The 17,912-nt window shown below is 37.7% G+C and overlaps 1 protein-coding gene across 5 annotated transcripts in view; it reads right to left on the bottom strand.

The window, feature by feature from the left end:
* The window catches only part of CDC14A (cell division cycle 14A), a 181,655-nt gene that overhangs the window by 125,117 nt on the left and 38,626 nt on the right, over positions 1 to 17,912 (bottom strand). For 4 of the 5 annotated variants that reach the window (XM_057500470.1, XM_036883871.2, XM_057500471.1 and 1 more), the window contains one exon: positions 7,199 to 7,291. In XM_057500470.1, the coding sequence (XP_057356453.1) occupies positions 7,199 to 7,291 (93 nt within the window). Of the gene's footprint in view, positions 1 to 7,198; positions 7,292 to 13,223; positions 13,269 to 17,912 lie in introns of all 5 variants that reach the window. The other variant, XM_036883870.2, reaches the window with a different exon arrangement.

The following is a 17,912-nucleotide window of genomic DNA, read 5'->3' as shown; positions in this document are numbered from 1 at the left end:
TAAGGCAGCTCTGAAATGCAATGTACAGAGGAATTGTGAGCTAAAGATTAAGGAAATTAACATGCTTGGTCCAAACAATGAAAACAAAACCAGATTCAGTTAGTTGGACTAGTTTACTATTTTCTACTGGTTTAAGGACATACACATTAACCACTTGTAAACAGTACTGTTCTGAATACAATTTTCTGTATATTCAGTAGACCACTCACTCAGTGTTGAATAATCAATAGGTCCATTATCAGCAGTTCCAATTAGTAATCTCTGCATTCAAGTATACAGCATTTTGATAAGTAACATTATTTAAAGTATATGGACTTCCTAATTTCTTGCAGAAACTTGGACTGATAGGTGTGATTTCTAGAGGGTCTGTACTTATTGATAGAAATTAGACACAGGGAAATTTCTTTTTTTTAAAGGAAAAAGACTTTTCAACTTTTAAAGGTCCAAATACAGGAAACACATTTGAAAAAACACAAGCTATTCAAAAAGCTAATAAACCTATAAGAAACTATAGAAATAATAAATATCATTAATAATCAATTTATACCCAACAGGCAAAAAGGTATGTAACCCTAGAGATTATACATAAAACCAAATTTAGAGCAAATTGGCTTAAGTATGGTGATATAATCCAAGAGCCTAAAAAAATGCTGATTTTTAAAAAATCTATTAATCCCATTTCTGACAAAAATACACAAAAAGAAACATTTATAATGCATAAAAATGTTTGCCAGATTATTAAAAAAATTGAAAGAACCCCAAAATGTTAAACAAACAATGGTATGCCCTCTAAATGGAATATGCTTTGGTCATCCAGGTAGCAAAAAGGCAAAACATATGAAGCCATGTCACAAAAACTACAAAGTCACAAAACTATATTGCAGTTATATCCAATAGTTCAAACCAGGTATTTAAAATAGATTTAGTTATTTTCCAACTCCACCACCAGCCAACCAAAAGGAGCATCCTCACCTTCAAGCGATTCCCCGCGTCCAGTACTCCGTCATCAACTTGGCCTGCAGGAGGCTGGCCATCCTTATCTCTCCCTCTCACCATGTTTGGTTTGGCCCTGGTCCCCCACCACCCACACCAGAAGGCACTGAGTTATATTCACCTTACTATGCTTGACTTCTAAATACAGCTTCATGTATGATAAGGGCTGAAAAAACACTTGTTGAATGAATTAACATTTATCCAAACTTGGCACCTATTGTATACTTCTCTTAATTATTTATTGCTCATCTGTCCCCCATTTTAAGCTAGGCATTTGTTCTTTTTATTTTCTTTTTTTATTATTATTATTATTTTTCATATTCCCCACCCCAGAGCCCAGCACAGAGCTGGGAAGAACTCATCTGAGCAAAATAAATATTTACCAAACTAATGAATGCCTGCATACACAGCTCAAAAATGAGATATTCATTTGGTTTAGACAGATTCTTTAAAAACGCAAATAACATCCTAGAAGGGGGGAAAAAAAAAGCTCATACACCAGTGAATTATCCTAAGCAATCATCAGATTAATAACCATCTGAGTTATTGAACCAACGAATCATTTAAGTGTAAAATGGGGCATAAAGGAGGGAAGATAAGCAGACAAAAATAAAGCAAAAGCAGCCTTCAATTCTTCAGGGAAGATAAGACAATGGTTCAGAAAACTTTTTAGAAGGCCACAACTTTTCATTGCTAGAGCCACCAGCCATCCATTCCCAAGTGCTTGAAATGCCAGACACTGGCCCAACACCTTCATTAGCATGACTCCTTCAGTCCTCACCACAACTATGTTAGGTGGGGTGTTATTATCTCTATTTTAAAGATGAAAAAAAACAGGTGTTTGGATGAGTTAAGTAACTTGCTCAAGACATACAACTAATACATGGATTCAAGGCCAAGCCTGAGGCTCTGCTGAAGTCATTGCTCTAAACCACTATGCCAGATGGAGAATGACTTCTTTGAACTTAGTAGTACACTTAGAGGTAGAATATAACTATTAAGGACTTAAGTGTAGTCTATGGAATAAATAGCAGACAGGACATAATTATAAAGTCTACAGACCTTAGCCTTGTAATTCTTAATTCAGACATGATATCTGGTTCAGCCTAGTCCCTGTTCATCCATACTTAGACCCCAAGTTAAGGACTTAACAAGTGGGTTAATGAAAATACAATATGGTTACCACTTAGGTTAAGCATTCTCCACATATCTGAAAAAAATTCATAATTGTTTGACTCCGACCTTAATTTTCTAAGCTAAACCACTGCACTTTTTGCAACTTCTCATACATATTATTTTCCAATCCTTCAATCATCATGGTGTGATCCAAATTCTCCTTGGCCTCTTTATCATAGTTCTGGAACTGAAAACAATACAGAAACTAGTAAGGATTTAGTCCTTAAGCATGTGGCTTAAATAACCTAATTAATTCACGCTTGTAATTTTTTTAAAGCCATCTTCTTCAAAGTCATGTGAGGATTTTCAATGCTGCAATGATCCAATCATCCCAACTAACTCTAAAATTGCACTGAGTATTACCCTAAAAGGGAAACACCTTTCTAGCACAAGTGATCTCTTCTTAAAATCTGAGCCCTCCATCTCAAGGTGCACAAAGTCACAGCTTCGAGATAAAAAAATGTTTCATGAGCAGGGACTTCTCCGAAATGGTATCTGTCATCTGCTGACTGTCACTGCGATCTCCAGCAGCCGCATCATTCCAGCAACCCTGACGTTAGGACCACCCACAAAGAAGGGCTTGTGGATTTCCTCCTGCACAGGATGTCCTACATTTTATCTCCTTTTGGATACTCATGACAGCTCTAATATAAAACATAAAAAAGAGCTCGCCCACTTAGAGATAAGGAAATAGAAACACAAAAGCGTCTGTGACACACTTAGAGTTATGATCTAATGGAGAAACCACAAGCAAAGCACTGACACTGTAGATGTCTAACGCTTGCCACCAAATGTCACACTCCAAGCCAGGGTACGATAGTGGCACAACAACATGAGTGTACCTAATACTGCCGAACTACACTTAAAAATAGTTATGATTCATCACAAGGAAAAAACATTTTTTTTGTAACTATGGATAGGGACGGATGTTAACTGGACTTATCGTAGTGATCATTTTGCAACATATACAAAAATCAAATCATTACATTGTACACCTGAAATTAATGTAATTTTATGTCAATTATCCCTCAATAAAAAAATAAGGACTTAGTGATGGGGGGAGTCTAGTAAACGTAATGTTCCTCACGTAATTATATATTAATGATACCAAAAAGAGAAAGTGTTTAAGATAGTAAATTTTATGTTATGTGTATTTTATAATTTAAAAAATGGCAAAAGAAAAAGCTTACCAAAAAAAGATAAGCAAGGTAGTGATGGCACTTTGTATACCAGGCACTGCCCTCGGCCTATGATCTCTGCTTTGGTTCTGCATCTTTAAAGACCACTGGCTCAGCCATTACCACAGATACTCTGGTCATGAGGAAGATACATCTTTACACTTTCTGCCCAACTTAATAGTTTTCAAAGTTTTCCTCTGAAGCTATCTAAAGGAAGTTTCCTTCCTTCTTTCATATTTTGTCATTCCATTATGCATTCATTCAGTAGGTATTTATGAAGCACCTATGATGTGCTGAGCACGGTTCTAAGATGATGCTCAGTATTCAAATACTGATACAGTTCCACACCAGTTGGTAAGTAGCTGCTGCCTACAGCGCCCCACCCCCCTCTACACTGGTCACCTCATCTCCTCCCTGGGACACTCCCCACCCTGGACTTCCCCATGATTCAGCAAAGCAGGAAGGCTCCTTGGTAGCCACTTCCAGTTCACTGGTGAATGCCTGAGCCTAACCCCCTGTTAAATACTTTATCACCTCCTAGATACAACAATGAATGAAACAGCAAAGGTCCCTACCCTCTAGTCTAGGAAAGAGATAATACACAAATAAATACATAAATGAATCGGATTATTTCAAATACAGAGTTCTATAAAGAAAATAAAACAGCTAAGGGCTAAAGAGTGACTAGGGGTCGGGGAACAGGGAAAAACTTAGAAGTCTCCCTCCTGGGAAGGTGACATTAGAAGGAACCAGGAATGCAAAGTTCTGAGGCAAAAGCATTCTAGATAGAGGAAACAGGAACATCAAGGCCCTCTGGTGGAAACAAGCTTGGGATGTTCATGGTTAGAAGGCAGTGTGATGGGAACATCTTGAGCATGTAGATCACAGGATAGACAGGGCCAGATTAAGAAGGATCTTAATGACATTGGTAAGGAGGTTGAATTTTTTGCCAAGAACAGTAAGCAATCATTAGACAGATTTGAAAAAGGGCAATGACATGATGTAATTTATATTTTTAAAGCTTACTCTGACAATTGTGTATCGATTGGATGAAAGAGAAGCAAGAATGTAAAAAGGAGGCAGTGTGTGAAGCTGTGGCAGTCATCCATGAACAATGACAGTTGTGACAGCGATAGAGATGGAGAAATATTCTGACTCAGTATATGTTTTAGAGGTAGAGCTGACCAAACTTACTGATGAGTATGATGTGGAAAGAGGAAACAAAAGGAATCAAAATGTCTACTGTCCTTTGATTCAGCAAGTAGTTGATGCTAGTTCCATTACTATAAAAGCAATGACTGAGGGAATAAATAGGTTTGTGAAAAAAAGGAATAAAGCGTTCTGTTTGGCCATATAAATGTGAGATATCATTTAAATGTATAATACAGAGCTACCAAACAGGCAGTTGGATATTTGATCTTGATAATAATCCCATAAAGTAGTCCAGGAAACCTGGCATTATCCAAATTTTACAAAAGAAAAAACTAAGGTCAGAGAAAAAGGCTTGTCATAGTGCAAAATATTTTTTATTAACCAATGCCACTTGACAGAGGCTGACTGGAAAATGAGGAACACCTTCACTGTTAAGGACTTCTGTCTGGAAAAACATACCTACATAGCTTGCCCTATATGTGCTACACAGCTGCTCTAAAAGTAAAGGCCCTTTACAACCCAAGAAAATTCCCCCCAGGAGATTATGACTTACCCAAACAGCAACATTTAATATACACAAACTTAACTAAGACATATGTATAATGCACATTATTCTCTTTCCTCAAGACTTGCATCAACAATTTAAGCATACACATGATACATAAAGTAAGGCAGAAAATTCCCCTTAAGGAAGATTACAGTTCTTAGTTCTCATTTTTATTAAGTGTGGTGTCAAAAAGCTTTCTAAGGAACCCATCTCCAGAATTAGAAAAGAAAATCGACTGGGAAATGACCAATACAAGAGTAATTACTCCACACCGCATTTTAGGACTATAACCAGCATGTAAACAAGCTTGTGCTGCCCTCAGCATTTCGTCAAACATGTCCTGACAGCTTTTTCTTCATTTGGTTGTTTGAAAGTAGTGGAAACTTCTACACTAGAAGATGTACCATATTCCAGGCTCAAAGCATCTATTATAACTAAACTTCCTTTGAAAATTATAGAGGTGCCATGCTGAAATTAAGGTTGGCACTAAACACAGGAAGGGCAGGCATTAAGAAGGAAAGAAGAGAGAGACAGGGTGAGGGAGGAGAGGAGCTGGGAGAAAGGAGAGAGCAGCAGGTGACCGCTCCTGATGGCAATCCCTTATGACAAAGGACTCACAAATAACATGCTCACACAGCAGCACAAAACCCCAAGAAAGACACACTTGTTTACGTGGCCTGAATCCAGAGGTTAATACAGGTTTTCTGTATTTTAAGCAGTGGCAATTATCAGTTTCAAATGAGTAGTAATCCTCCACATCGAGTGAAAAATAAACATGCCTGCTAAATTCAGTTTACCAGCACTTCACCAAACCTTCATGCCAACACCTACTGTGTATGCTCTTAAAATAAAAGCAATAGCCTGGTTGGCACTACCAATAATCTTAGTATCCTCACAATTAGAAGGAAACTTAGAGGTCATTATATCCAAACCTCTCATGTTACAGATAAGCAAACTAAATAAAGCCAGGAGAGATAAAGTGGCTTACCCATCATCCCAGAGCCACTTCAGGATGAAAAGATGTTTTTCTCTTAGTCATGATTCCTTGTACTATACCACACTGTCTACAGAGCAAGAAAGAAAAGTACGGCAGAGATGGCCCAAGGCTTTCTTGTAGCCACATCAGGGAGAGAAAAGGTGAGTCGGGCATTTCAGCCCTGGAAACAAGGCCCCAGGCTACAGTCTGGCTGTCATTCTGCCACTGTTCTCGGCCTACACCCTGAAGCAGGTGACAGTCTTTCCAACACCACTGGGCTTTTTCCATCAGAGCTTTTGGTTTGATGTGGCAGAGTTTGATGTCCAGTAGCTGGTGCCTCCTCCATCAAGGTCTTCAGAGGAGGGCTTTCAAAGCGCACGGCAGTGTGCTCCAGGCTGCAGCAAAGCGCAGACCCTCCATGAGGCCTAGGGGAAACAACACCTCTCTCTTCCTTTAAACTAGCATATTCCTAACTGGATATTACATATGGCCCTAAAAAACTATTGCAAGGTTGCAAGTGCACTTAGCCTGGATGGTTTCTTCCTTCCAAGTTTTTGCCCGATCCCTTATAGACAGAAAATTCTAGAAATAGTCACACCAAACCTCTGTAGCACTTTCATGTGGAACTCCCATTTACATTTTAGTGCTTATGGAGAACAAAATTTCTAATCAACATTATTTTTGAAAAGTCTTACCTAGTTATTAAGGAAGTTATAATGTAAGCAGGGCTCATATTTGGTTTGCCTAATGCAAACACTTACACGTATGAATAAGTGGATTCATAATAACAAAAATACTCCCCAATGACATCTAGAATTTCCTTTTATCCCAAAAAAGAACACCTTGACAGACTGTGAAAATCTTCCACAATGTTATATGTGGGTTTTTTCCTAGAAATAGTCTTTCTGGGCATTTTCTTTCTTAAAATATCTATATAACTGTTCAATCCAAGATACATACTGTGGGTCCAAGATTCTCTCATTAGTTACTAGAAAATAACTCCAAGAGTAAACAGCCTATCAAAACTAGTCCACACTTTCCATTCCAGATCAATTCCCAAGCTGCTCATACTCTTCACCATCTCCCCACTCCACTGAAAAAGGGGCCTGGATTTTATCTGACAGGCTTAACATTCCATTGGCCTGATTATAGAAAATAATGAAAAAAAATACTTACAGCATAAGCTCCTATCAAAAATGCTGCATTTGCTCTTTTCCGTTGATCAAAACAGGTGTAGTGCACTATTTTCTTTCTTGATAGACTGTATGACTAGAAAGAGGGAATAAAAAGAGGGTAACCATAGAGACAATGCTGAAATATATAGAAAACATCATCTCTTAACTTTCAAAGATACATCACAACCAGTGAAATTTAACAACTTTCAACTTTAATTTCTTTGGCAATAGTGCATAAGCATTTGGGGATGAAGAGTTTGACTTTTTTATGGCCCCAAAAGCTCAGACTTTTTGCAGCCCAATCAGTATATAAGAATTAACAATATAACTAATATGTTTCTCTCCAAGAAAGTAGACAAATACAGTGTTAAATAATTACTGGCATCTTTGTTAGCAGGAATCATTTTTGAAAATTTACTCTTGATCTTACATGTAAAGTCTACTTATCTTTTTTCATTCCCTATATCCCATACTCTGTCCCAGAAAACTTATACTTTTCATATTATAAGAGCTTGTTTTTAAATGTGCCAATCTGTCTTCATCTCCAAAACTGTTAAATGCCTATTAACTACAGCACCAATATTAATATTTTTCTATAATGTTCTATTAAAATTCCCTTTCAATCATCTGAAAATGAATGGTTAATGGAAAAAGACAAACCATCAAAAGAATTATATCAGCAAACATCTTAATACAATAGTCATATATTAAATTCACGGATTCAAAATGTTATTAAGCACCTGCTATATGTCAGGCAATATATGCTGCATGCTAAAGTATTCAACTAAATCCAAAGTAAGCAAAAAGGGATGTTATATACATGCTAAACATGAAAAGTAGTGTAAAATAAAAAATCTGTTATAATGAAATCAAAATATTAGTCAAACTCAAACATAAAACAATGAAAACACTGATGCAACTCAATGAAATCTACTCTATTTCCTCAGTTCAATTACAGTATTTTGACAAATGGTTTCAAAACAGACATATAAGTACCTTTTAATATTTGTCTCTAAGTTCAGACTTCCTATAACTGCAGCTTTTTATACCTTACACATTGACCACACCACCCAGAATACCTGCTTTTAGAGCCCCTTTAAAAAATGTAACAGAGCTCTGCTATATCTCTCTACCCTGTTCTTCTCTACAAGGAAAAGAAACTCTTCCAACTCTAAAGTCCAATCTAAGATAAAATTACAACATTGTGGCTTTAATATGGAACCACAAAAAAAGTATAGATATATGGATCCTAGCAATGAGCCTGGAAACCCTCACCACCCCAAGTCAGGCGTCTCTTGGATAACCAAGAATCATATGTTGTGAAAATAGGATTGCTCTTTTCATTTGAACTTTAAAAGTAAGTGTTTGCCTCAAAGAGGGTCTCTTATTACCAAAGTCTTTAGTTCCAGACAGGCTTGCTAAAATAGTCAGGTAAAATAATGTTTTTTAAAGTTCATTTTATTCAATTTAGCTCACTGAGTTAATATACTTATCAAAAGACTTCAAGGTCGCTATAATCAAATAACACCTGTCTCCTTGCTTTCTAAATTTGGAACTACTGTCTGCTGGACATTCCCTTTTTTAATTTTTATTGTTTGTTTTCACCACTTACGTTCTGCATCAATACGTTATGTTAATTTACTGAAAGGCTAGCCAAGGCTCTTAAGACCTAAGCATCTTTTATGGCCACTGAATCTCAAACACTAAAGATTGCCTTATACCAGCCAGGCCCCACCATAAACAGCAGCCAGACTGAACATAAGGTCTCAGCTCTTCTGGTTCACAGCCTCCCACTATTTACATGTCCTGGTTCCTTACAACACCTGTGGGTAAAAATACATTAACAATCTGTCTTGAAGTGTGGATTATCTGTTTTGATGACCTTTTCAACTAAGAATTTAGGTTTCATAAGAAACTATTACTATTAATTAATAACGTGGAATTAAATTAATTTTACAAATCTCACCAAAAGTGACAAACTCATGTTACTGTTCTTTCATCATCAATAGTCTTTTTGTTCGTTTTTGAATTTTTTGCATTTGCTTGTTTTTTGCTTTTCTAATTATAAAGTATATGGACTAGAGAGACCCATCCTGCAACAAGAATCATGAATTGAAGGACAGAATTCTGAAGGGAACTATCTTTTCAAGATATACCTATTTTTTTAAGTAAAGATAGAGAAATTAAAGTTTTAAGGACTTTTGAAGAATTTTTTAAATTTTGCAAGCCTTCAGAAATTATGTCAGATAAAGAATATTAAGAAAATCTATCTAAAAACTCTGTTTTCAATCATCTCCTCTTAAAAGCTGGATGAAAACATAATTTTAAACATCTATCACAACACATAATTGCAAAAAAATTTTTTCTTGTGATAACAAATTTTAAAGACTTACTTTCTTACAATACAGTATTACTAACTATACTCACCATGTTCATGTTGTCTATTGTAATAACTGATTTTTTCTAATGAGAATTTTCCATCTAACTTCTGGGAAAATTTTTAAAGCTCCTAATGTTTACCTTGCTTAGGTGTTTTTGGAATTCAAGAGTTTTTCTCAGTTAAGTCTCAGAACCACTAGAGTCAAGAAATGATCTTCTGCTTAGTGAGGCCTGGCCAATAGCTCCTAGGTCAGATCACAGAGTTGAGCTCTCCACTCAAGGAATCAAAACTAATTCAAAGTGAATAACAACAGAGAAAAATATTATATATCCCTGGCCTCATCCTAATTTCCCTCCTTGTCACAGGCAGGCCTCTCTCTGTGGGTCACCCTGCCCCAGTCTTACACCAGCAGTGCTGTTCAACCATGGAAATATCCTGTTACTGAAATGAAAAATTTCTGGGATAACAAAAAATTTTGCCATTTTGTTTAGCTGATGCTTTTTATGATTCGGGTGATATACACAAACTCTTTGCTTTCTACTTTTAAGTATCAAACATTTCCCTCTCTTTAAAAAAAAAACACTACCTAGTATATATCAAAGCACCCTAGAAGAAATGATCCTATCTGCTGGAGACACTGATGACTGAAGTACCTTTAGAGGAACTTGTGGCTCATCCTTCAAAATCTTTCAATCTCTATTTCATAATAAACCCAGTAAATATTTCCTCAGATTCTGCCCAAATGCCAGGAGAACTTTATGCCTCCAAACTGGACAGCTGCCTCTCCTGTACCTTGCCCTGGGAGGCTGTGGTCTGGGACGCTGACAAGGCCCTTCAAGGGGAGGAATTCCAAAGCGGTACCATCACCTATGGCTTTCAGGGACCTATCTGCTCTAGCACCGATTCTTTTGGCTTTATGTGAGAAGTTCACAGATTGCAACACTGTGTACAACAGCAATGTAGAGTTAGAAATTAGTAAAACAAACTCATATAGTCTTAAAAAGGTAGGTTGTCACAGAAGGAACACTAAAATCTCTGAACTATTTGCCTGCTCTGTAGGAAGGCTACACATGACCCATTATAAATTATAACCGGTGGCCACCATCCACATTGTATTGCAGATTTCTATCTAGAAACTTGAGTATATAGTCTTCTAAACCTTCTTATCCTAAGCGGGCATAGGCAGCCCTCTCTAATAACAGCAACAACAGCTAACATTCATTGGTCATCTGCTATATTCCATCACTTCCCAAAGCTAAAAAGAACAGGGCCAGAGGGGTCCAGGTGGACCAAACACAGAATGACTCCAAAAACAGAAGTCCTGGGGGGGAGCTGAAATATAATGAGCATGCTGTGTCTCTCTTTTACCAAGAGAATAAAATAAAGGAGCCAGAGAGGGCCTGACTTACCACACAAGGCCAAAATTTCCTAGGTCAGATCATAGACAGTTGAATTCTCTCACCAAGCACAGAGACTGGAGAAATTCAGAAATATCTCCCTGAGCTTGAAAATTTGTGCAAATCTCAATTATAAGGCCACAAGTTTCATGGTTCAAAATTTAAATAAGTCTCGGGTTAAATTAAAACTTGTCAAAAATAAACTAAACATCAACCTAAATTATATTTCGTTACTATATTATTGTATTACATGTAATGCTTTTAACAGCCTGGTTCTGAGTCACCTGGAGAGCTTATTACAGTAGAGATGACTGGGCCCCACCCACAGAGTTTCTGATTCAGTGGGGCAGGGCCAGAGAATCTGCATTTCTAGCAAGTGCCTCGGTAATGCAGACGCTGCTGGTTGGGGACCACACAATGAAATCCACTACCCCAAGATATTGCTAAATTCTGGAGAAGAGCTGCATAAGATGTGACTGGCCCCGCTCCCTGAAAATGTTCTATATGGATCCTAAAACACTATCCATGTGGTCAAGTGGCCCCAAAAGACACTTAATTCTCTTAGGAACTCCAAATCATGCCACACACCTTTTTAAAACATGTTATAAAAGATAACATGCTATATTTCTCAGAAAACTTTGTTACAATTTATAAATTCTTACATTCCAGATGATAACCTCTTAGGAAAAATTTCCTTTAATAAGCCAACTAACTAAGCTGCCTTAAACAGCATTATTTCAGAGTCCAAATTCAGGTGCTCTCAGGGGCCAAGAATTTGAAGTGATCAGTTGGCACACTAGAAAAGCATGCCTTATCCAAAGCAGACCTAGCTCCAACCTGCTGCTCCCATACAGGAATCAGGGCCAATAATCAGATACTGCAATATTTAAAAGAAAACAAAAATCCAGAATATATACATAAATTACAGATGGTAACCATGAATGCAAAAATTTTTTAAAGCATTCATATCCAAAAAATCATGTCTGTGGCAACATGAAAATAGCAAAAAACAGGCAATTAGTTTGTTGGACCTGGGTGCCAGGATATTGTGGCTGAAGAAAGTTCTATTGGTTCTATCAGCATGAAGTAAGCAGCTGTGTGTGGCAAACACAGTGCTGAGTAATGTGGCAATAAAGGGGTTGGAACCCCAGGCTGCCTCATAACCGCTCATAGTCTCATGAATATTTGATGCTAAACAAGGGGGAAATAATGGTCACAGCTTATTACAAATGAAAGAGAATAACTACCAAGGAATGCATTCATAGCACAGCAAGGACCAATGGAATGATCTTAATTACAGGGACAATAATTGTTTCATTTACCAAGGTAAAAAATAGTAGATAAAAATAGGATTTAGGATTAAATATCGATTAACATAAGCAAACCTATAAAAAATTCCACACCTATATTATTTACCTAAGTGAGAGTCAAAAGTTGTACCATTCTTATGTATATCATGACAAGTGTGTAATACAGCACATAAATGTTTAGTGTTTCTTGTAAACCAAAGTGCAAAGACTGCTATGATTGAACAATACAAATTAAGATGAAGGTATTGACCCAGACCAACATTTTCTATTTCAGGAAAAGCTATGTGAAGGGTTGCACTCTACCGGGATCATTCCTTGTGAAGAGCAAGCCACAGGAACTCAGAGAGACAGAAAAGCATGACATACTCCACAAATCACAAATGGCTCAGGCTATCCTTGGATTATGGTGACACAAATCATGCACTTTTTTGCTCAGCTTAGATCAGAAGACTGCAAACTACTTAACCATTCAAAAGAAAAAGGTAATGCAATTATGCTCAAAGCCAAAACAAAAGTTTATGGCCAATTTACAGTAACAGATTTTTCAGCAGCCTTTCAATAAAGTTGTTTGCCATGCTTCAAAGTAAACTCTTCAAGTCATTTGATTAGAACACCATGTTTAACTAAGCTGTGTGTCTCAACCTGATTGAGCTCAGGAAGACATTAGTGCAGCCTGGACAATACACTCTTTAATAAAAAAAACAGAGTCCATGCACATCCCTAAACAAGCAAGCTCTGCCCATGATGGTGGTCAGATTAAGTAGATTACAGCACAGGGACCACAGTGACCAAGGCATCATTCTCTTACAGGTGACTAGGCTAGCCCAGTAATGGCCATAGCAATCAACGTCTCCAAAGCAATCAGTGATCATCTCATTGCAAAAGCAATAAAATGAACAGGTCTTCCTGTGAGCAGCCACAACCCTCTACATGTTTTACCTCCAACTTTCCCAGGAAAGGGATATTCTTGAAAATTTTCTTTGGCTGTACAAAACAAAATATGGTTTATGCTTTTATTTAGAGCTTAAATAAAATAGGTTGAACAGTTCCTTTAAAAAGAAAGGGGTATCACTGTATGGTCCATTTTATTTCAACCCCAGTATGTCTCATTAATGAAATGGCACAACAGATTAAAATGGAAATCAAATGGTCAAAGAAAACTGCTCATAAAGATTATTTGATCACACTGATAATCTAGTTGATGGCATTTGGGGATTCTCTAAAAAAGGGGTTCTTCTTGCCTGAGTATTTCTGAATGGGCCTCAGGGCCCCATGCCTTCCAAACTCTAGTACGCTCACTCCCATGTGAACTAACACATTTCAGACTCCTTGATAGTCCTTTAAATTATATAAACTATCTCCAGAACATAGCTTGTTTTATTGCTCACAAAGCCCATGAACCTGAAACAGAAGATAACCTCATGAAGAAATCTCAACATGTTTTTATAGTTGTAATAAGAGGGTGGTCTGATCCTCACATCAAAAGAGTTCTTGTGTACAACCACCTGATACAGTGGCAGGTGCCTGGTTACCAGATAGGATTACCGCACTGATTCATTCAGCAACCAGGACATTTCCTGAGCCCCCGCCATCTGCCAGGTACTTTCAGTACTTTAATACAATAGTCTATTTCACCATGCCGACTCCCTCTTCTCCTTTCACTCTGAAAGGGTGGAATGTTTTGTACATCTAAAATCACATTTCTGTCAACATTCTTTTAAACCTTTTTAAACTAGTCCTCCAGATTGCCATAATTGCCTTACTGATTCATAAAACATATTAAAAAAGAAAACCACTGCCCTAGAAAATGTCCCCTTTTTAGGGTGAAGTGCTGAGATTTTTTTCCCTAGGCTGGGGTTTTACTTTTCTCTGAGGAAAAGTGAAATCAATGGTTAAAACCATATTGACTATCATAAAAAAAGCTGGTTCAGTTATATCATGTTTGTAATACTTTCAGATTATTGAACAAGAAATTGAAAGATTTTCTTAAATGACTGAGTTTGAAGAAGGTACTCTGCTTTTTAAAATAACAATACTTGGTCTTCTATTAGTGCAGACTTCTCTTTTAGATCCCCTGAAACTCTACCCAGTGTTGTTAGTATTCTCTGTGCCAAGAATACCTTTGTGAACCTGTTAAAAAGTTATGAATCCTCTCAGAAGAAAAATGTAAATATACACACAATTTTACATATAACTTCAGGAGTTTTTTTGTATCTCTGAAAATACCAGACTAAAAATTCCTGGTCCAAGCTCATTGATCATTGATGACATTTCACAGTAAGTAACATGCACAGTTTTACAAATTATTCTCACTTCAGTAAGTCTCCCTTCTTTTGACTATTTCCCTCAGTACAGTAACTACTGACCAGAGACAGCAAGCTGCAGCCTAGTCCTGCAGAGCTCTTAGTACTTACACTAAAAGTATAGTTTAAAATAAAGAACAAGTTTTTATCAGTGATAGTAGTTTCTGGTTTTGGTTTTTAATCTAAGCAGCTGTTTGATGGATAATTTCTCATTGTAATCAACATAATTAAAATGCAGGCCATTGGGAACAGAATGCATAGTGACACATGCACACAAAAACAATCAATCACCACCTGAGATCATCAACTTGAAAAAATACTTTGGACATCTGATAAATGAGAAATTAGGGTTTGGAATAGAATGCACTGCAAAATATTACCTATCTATATAAGGTATCAAATAAAGGGGGAAAAGTCATAAAAGCTGTATTGGAAAAAACAAAAATTTCCAAAATAGAAAATGAAATGTGCCTAAAAGAGTTAGGAAAGCTCACAGGAGAAGAGTCTAAGAAGCTGTTCGTTAAAATAGTGCCAAATTATTCAGAGAAGTAAAGGAGTTTGAGAACCTAGTAAATGCCATCAGATTCAGGTTTTAAGCTGTCACTAGAGCAGTTTCAGTACATTAAGGAAGGCAAAAGTGAGATAGCAGAGGATAAAGAAATCACTGCATAGCAAGGATGTACACACACTGATGGCAGGCTATTCTGAAAGCTCTACAGGCAAAGGATAAAACAGGACGGCTTGTGAGTGAAGGGGATCATGATAAGGTCAAGAGAAGTTTCCTTAATTTGGTGGCCTTGTACTAGGCACTAGGGACACAAAATTATATGACATGTCTTCACCTTCAAGGAACTCATAGTCTAGTGAGTCTAGTTGAGAAAGACAGTTGCAAACAGGCAATTATAATTCATCAATAATGGCGATTTGCACAGAGAATTTTGGGAAAACAAGGGAGGCAACTTTCAACCTTACCCAAAAGGTCAAGGAGATGCTTCCTAGAAGCGGTGGTGATTGAATATGGTCATAAAGACTGAGGAGTTATCAAGAGATAAAGGGCACTCAAGTCAAACTGGGTGTAACAAGCAATTATGTGGAGCAGTTCTTATGGCTCAGGGTAAAGTGCAAGGCTGAGAGAGGCAGGGGTGCTGCAGTCTTCAGTCAGTCAGTAAGTGAGGGCATTAAATCATCCCCAGGGAAAGATTCCAAGGGCAGAAGTTGTCAAGGTGAGCAAAACAAAAGGCATGGAAGCAAGGAGCCCAAAGGTCTCACCAAAATGAATCTATGGGTTGCAGACAAGAGGCATCAATAGGGAGCCCATGACTAAGGGACTAGGAGAATGAAAGTCAGGAGATTACATGAGGGTAAGAGAGAAAGAATGTGGGAGGTGAGTAACAAGAAGAGTACATTCAAAGGCCTGGAGTCTGCATTCCTGGAAGCAAAGCAACCAGTGTGGCAGTAAGAGTCACGAGCAAAAGAGGCAGAGGTGCCTTGAGGCCACGATGGCATAATAGGGGAGTTGGTTGGCACAGCGCTGTGAGTGAGCACGGGAAGATTATAAATAAGAAGCTGCAATTGTTATTCATGTTCAATCACAAGCCTTGAAGTCTAGCACTGACTTTACCTTGCAGCCTAGAGCAAGTCACATGCCTTTCCTGGGCCTCCCTTTCTGTACCAATAAAATCAGGGGGCTGGACAAAATGGTCATTTATATTCCTAAAATTTTATCAAACAGCTTTCTCATATCAAAATGATAGCTATGGAGTTGAGAAGATGTTTATAAACTTTACTGAAGAACTGTCTTTATTGTATTTTCTATCAGAATTCATGAATGTTACATTAGTAACTTTGTTCTGTATAGGACTTCAAGATTTACAAACTCTTCCATGTACTTTCCAATATAATCCTAACCACCTCACCTCTGTGAGAGCTCTATAATCCCTATTTTACAACTGAAGAAATTGAGGTTCCACAAGGCTGAAGCAATTGCAGCTTTGAATTGGTAAAGCCAGTTTTTTTCTCCTAATGTAGAGAATTCTACTTGGTATGCTCGAGATAACCATTTGAGAAAATAAGGGAGGCAACATTCCTTCAGCAAGAAACGGGGTACCTACTAATTGTACTAAAGATAAAAATGTCATTCCAGGCATCTATCAATTTGCTGATCACTGAAATGAACCAAAAGACTACTTTTGTAATGTTGAAAGAAAGCTTTGTAAATGAAAACAAATCAAAACAAGTTCAGAGATTTGGGTTCAAGATGTAGGCATAACAAGATCCTGAGCTGATCCCACACACACACAATAAGTCTACAACGACACATGGAATAATTCCCTCTAAAAGGGACCTGAAAATTGGAATGAACAGAGCTTCCACAACAAGGGATAAAAGGACAGTGTTGAGGCAGGAAAGTGAAGCAGAGATATGGACTTACCAGACATAAAATCACACCCCAGCCATGACAAGTCACAAATGGAAAGGATATTTTTCCCTGAGAAGTGAAGAATTTGAGCCTCAAATCAGCTATCTCAACCCTTAGACTGCACAGGAGAGACAAGCCCCCAAAACACCCGGCTCTGAAAGGCAATGGGATGGCATTCAAGAAAACTATGAAGCTGTAGGGAATGGAAAACCCACTCTTAAAAGCTTGTGCACAGACTCAGATCAACCCAGAAACCAGCGCAAATCACCAATTTGAAAAGTACATGGATCACAGGTAAGGGACACCTATTTACTAACCTTAAAGCATCTCACAAGAAAGCAGGAAACATCAGGAACTCTCCCCAGGGACTGTGACACTGGCAGGTACAATTTTTGCAATCTCAGTTGGCCTGACTTATACCAATGCTGACAGGTGCCACTTTGGAATTCTCCCACTTACCTGCTCATGCAAGTGGGTGAGAACCCACTGAGAGCCCACCCACCAATGTGCCACAGCCATGTCCTGCCAAACAAGAGAGCACACACAGCCCACATGGGGGACACCTCTCGAGTGCCTGGCTCTGGTGACCAAGGGCAATTTGCCTTCTGGGCCCACAAGACATCTCTTCCATAAGGCCACTCCTTTAAGACTGGAGGAGGTAGCTGCTTACATAGAAACAAACACAGAGAGGCAAAATAAGGAGACAAAGGAATGTGTTCCAAACAAAAGAACAAGACATAAACACAAAAAAGAACTAGATAAAACAGACATAAACAATCTACCTGATAGTGTTCAAAATAATGATCATAGACATGCTCACGAAACAAAGGAGAAGAAATGATGAACACAATGAGAACTTCAAAAGACACAGAAAATATAAGAAATTACCAAACAGAGGTTATGACT

This window comes from Manis pentadactyla, chromosome 4, assembly GCF_030020395.1.
Source record: "Manis pentadactyla isolate mManPen7 chromosome 4, mManPen7.hap1, whole genome shotgun sequence".
Taxonomy (NCBI): domain Eukaryota; kingdom Metazoa; phylum Chordata; class Mammalia; order Pholidota; family Manidae; genus Manis; species Manis pentadactyla.
Note: the sequence above shows the minus strand (reverse complement) of the source record. Positions and strands in the feature narration are given on the sequence as shown.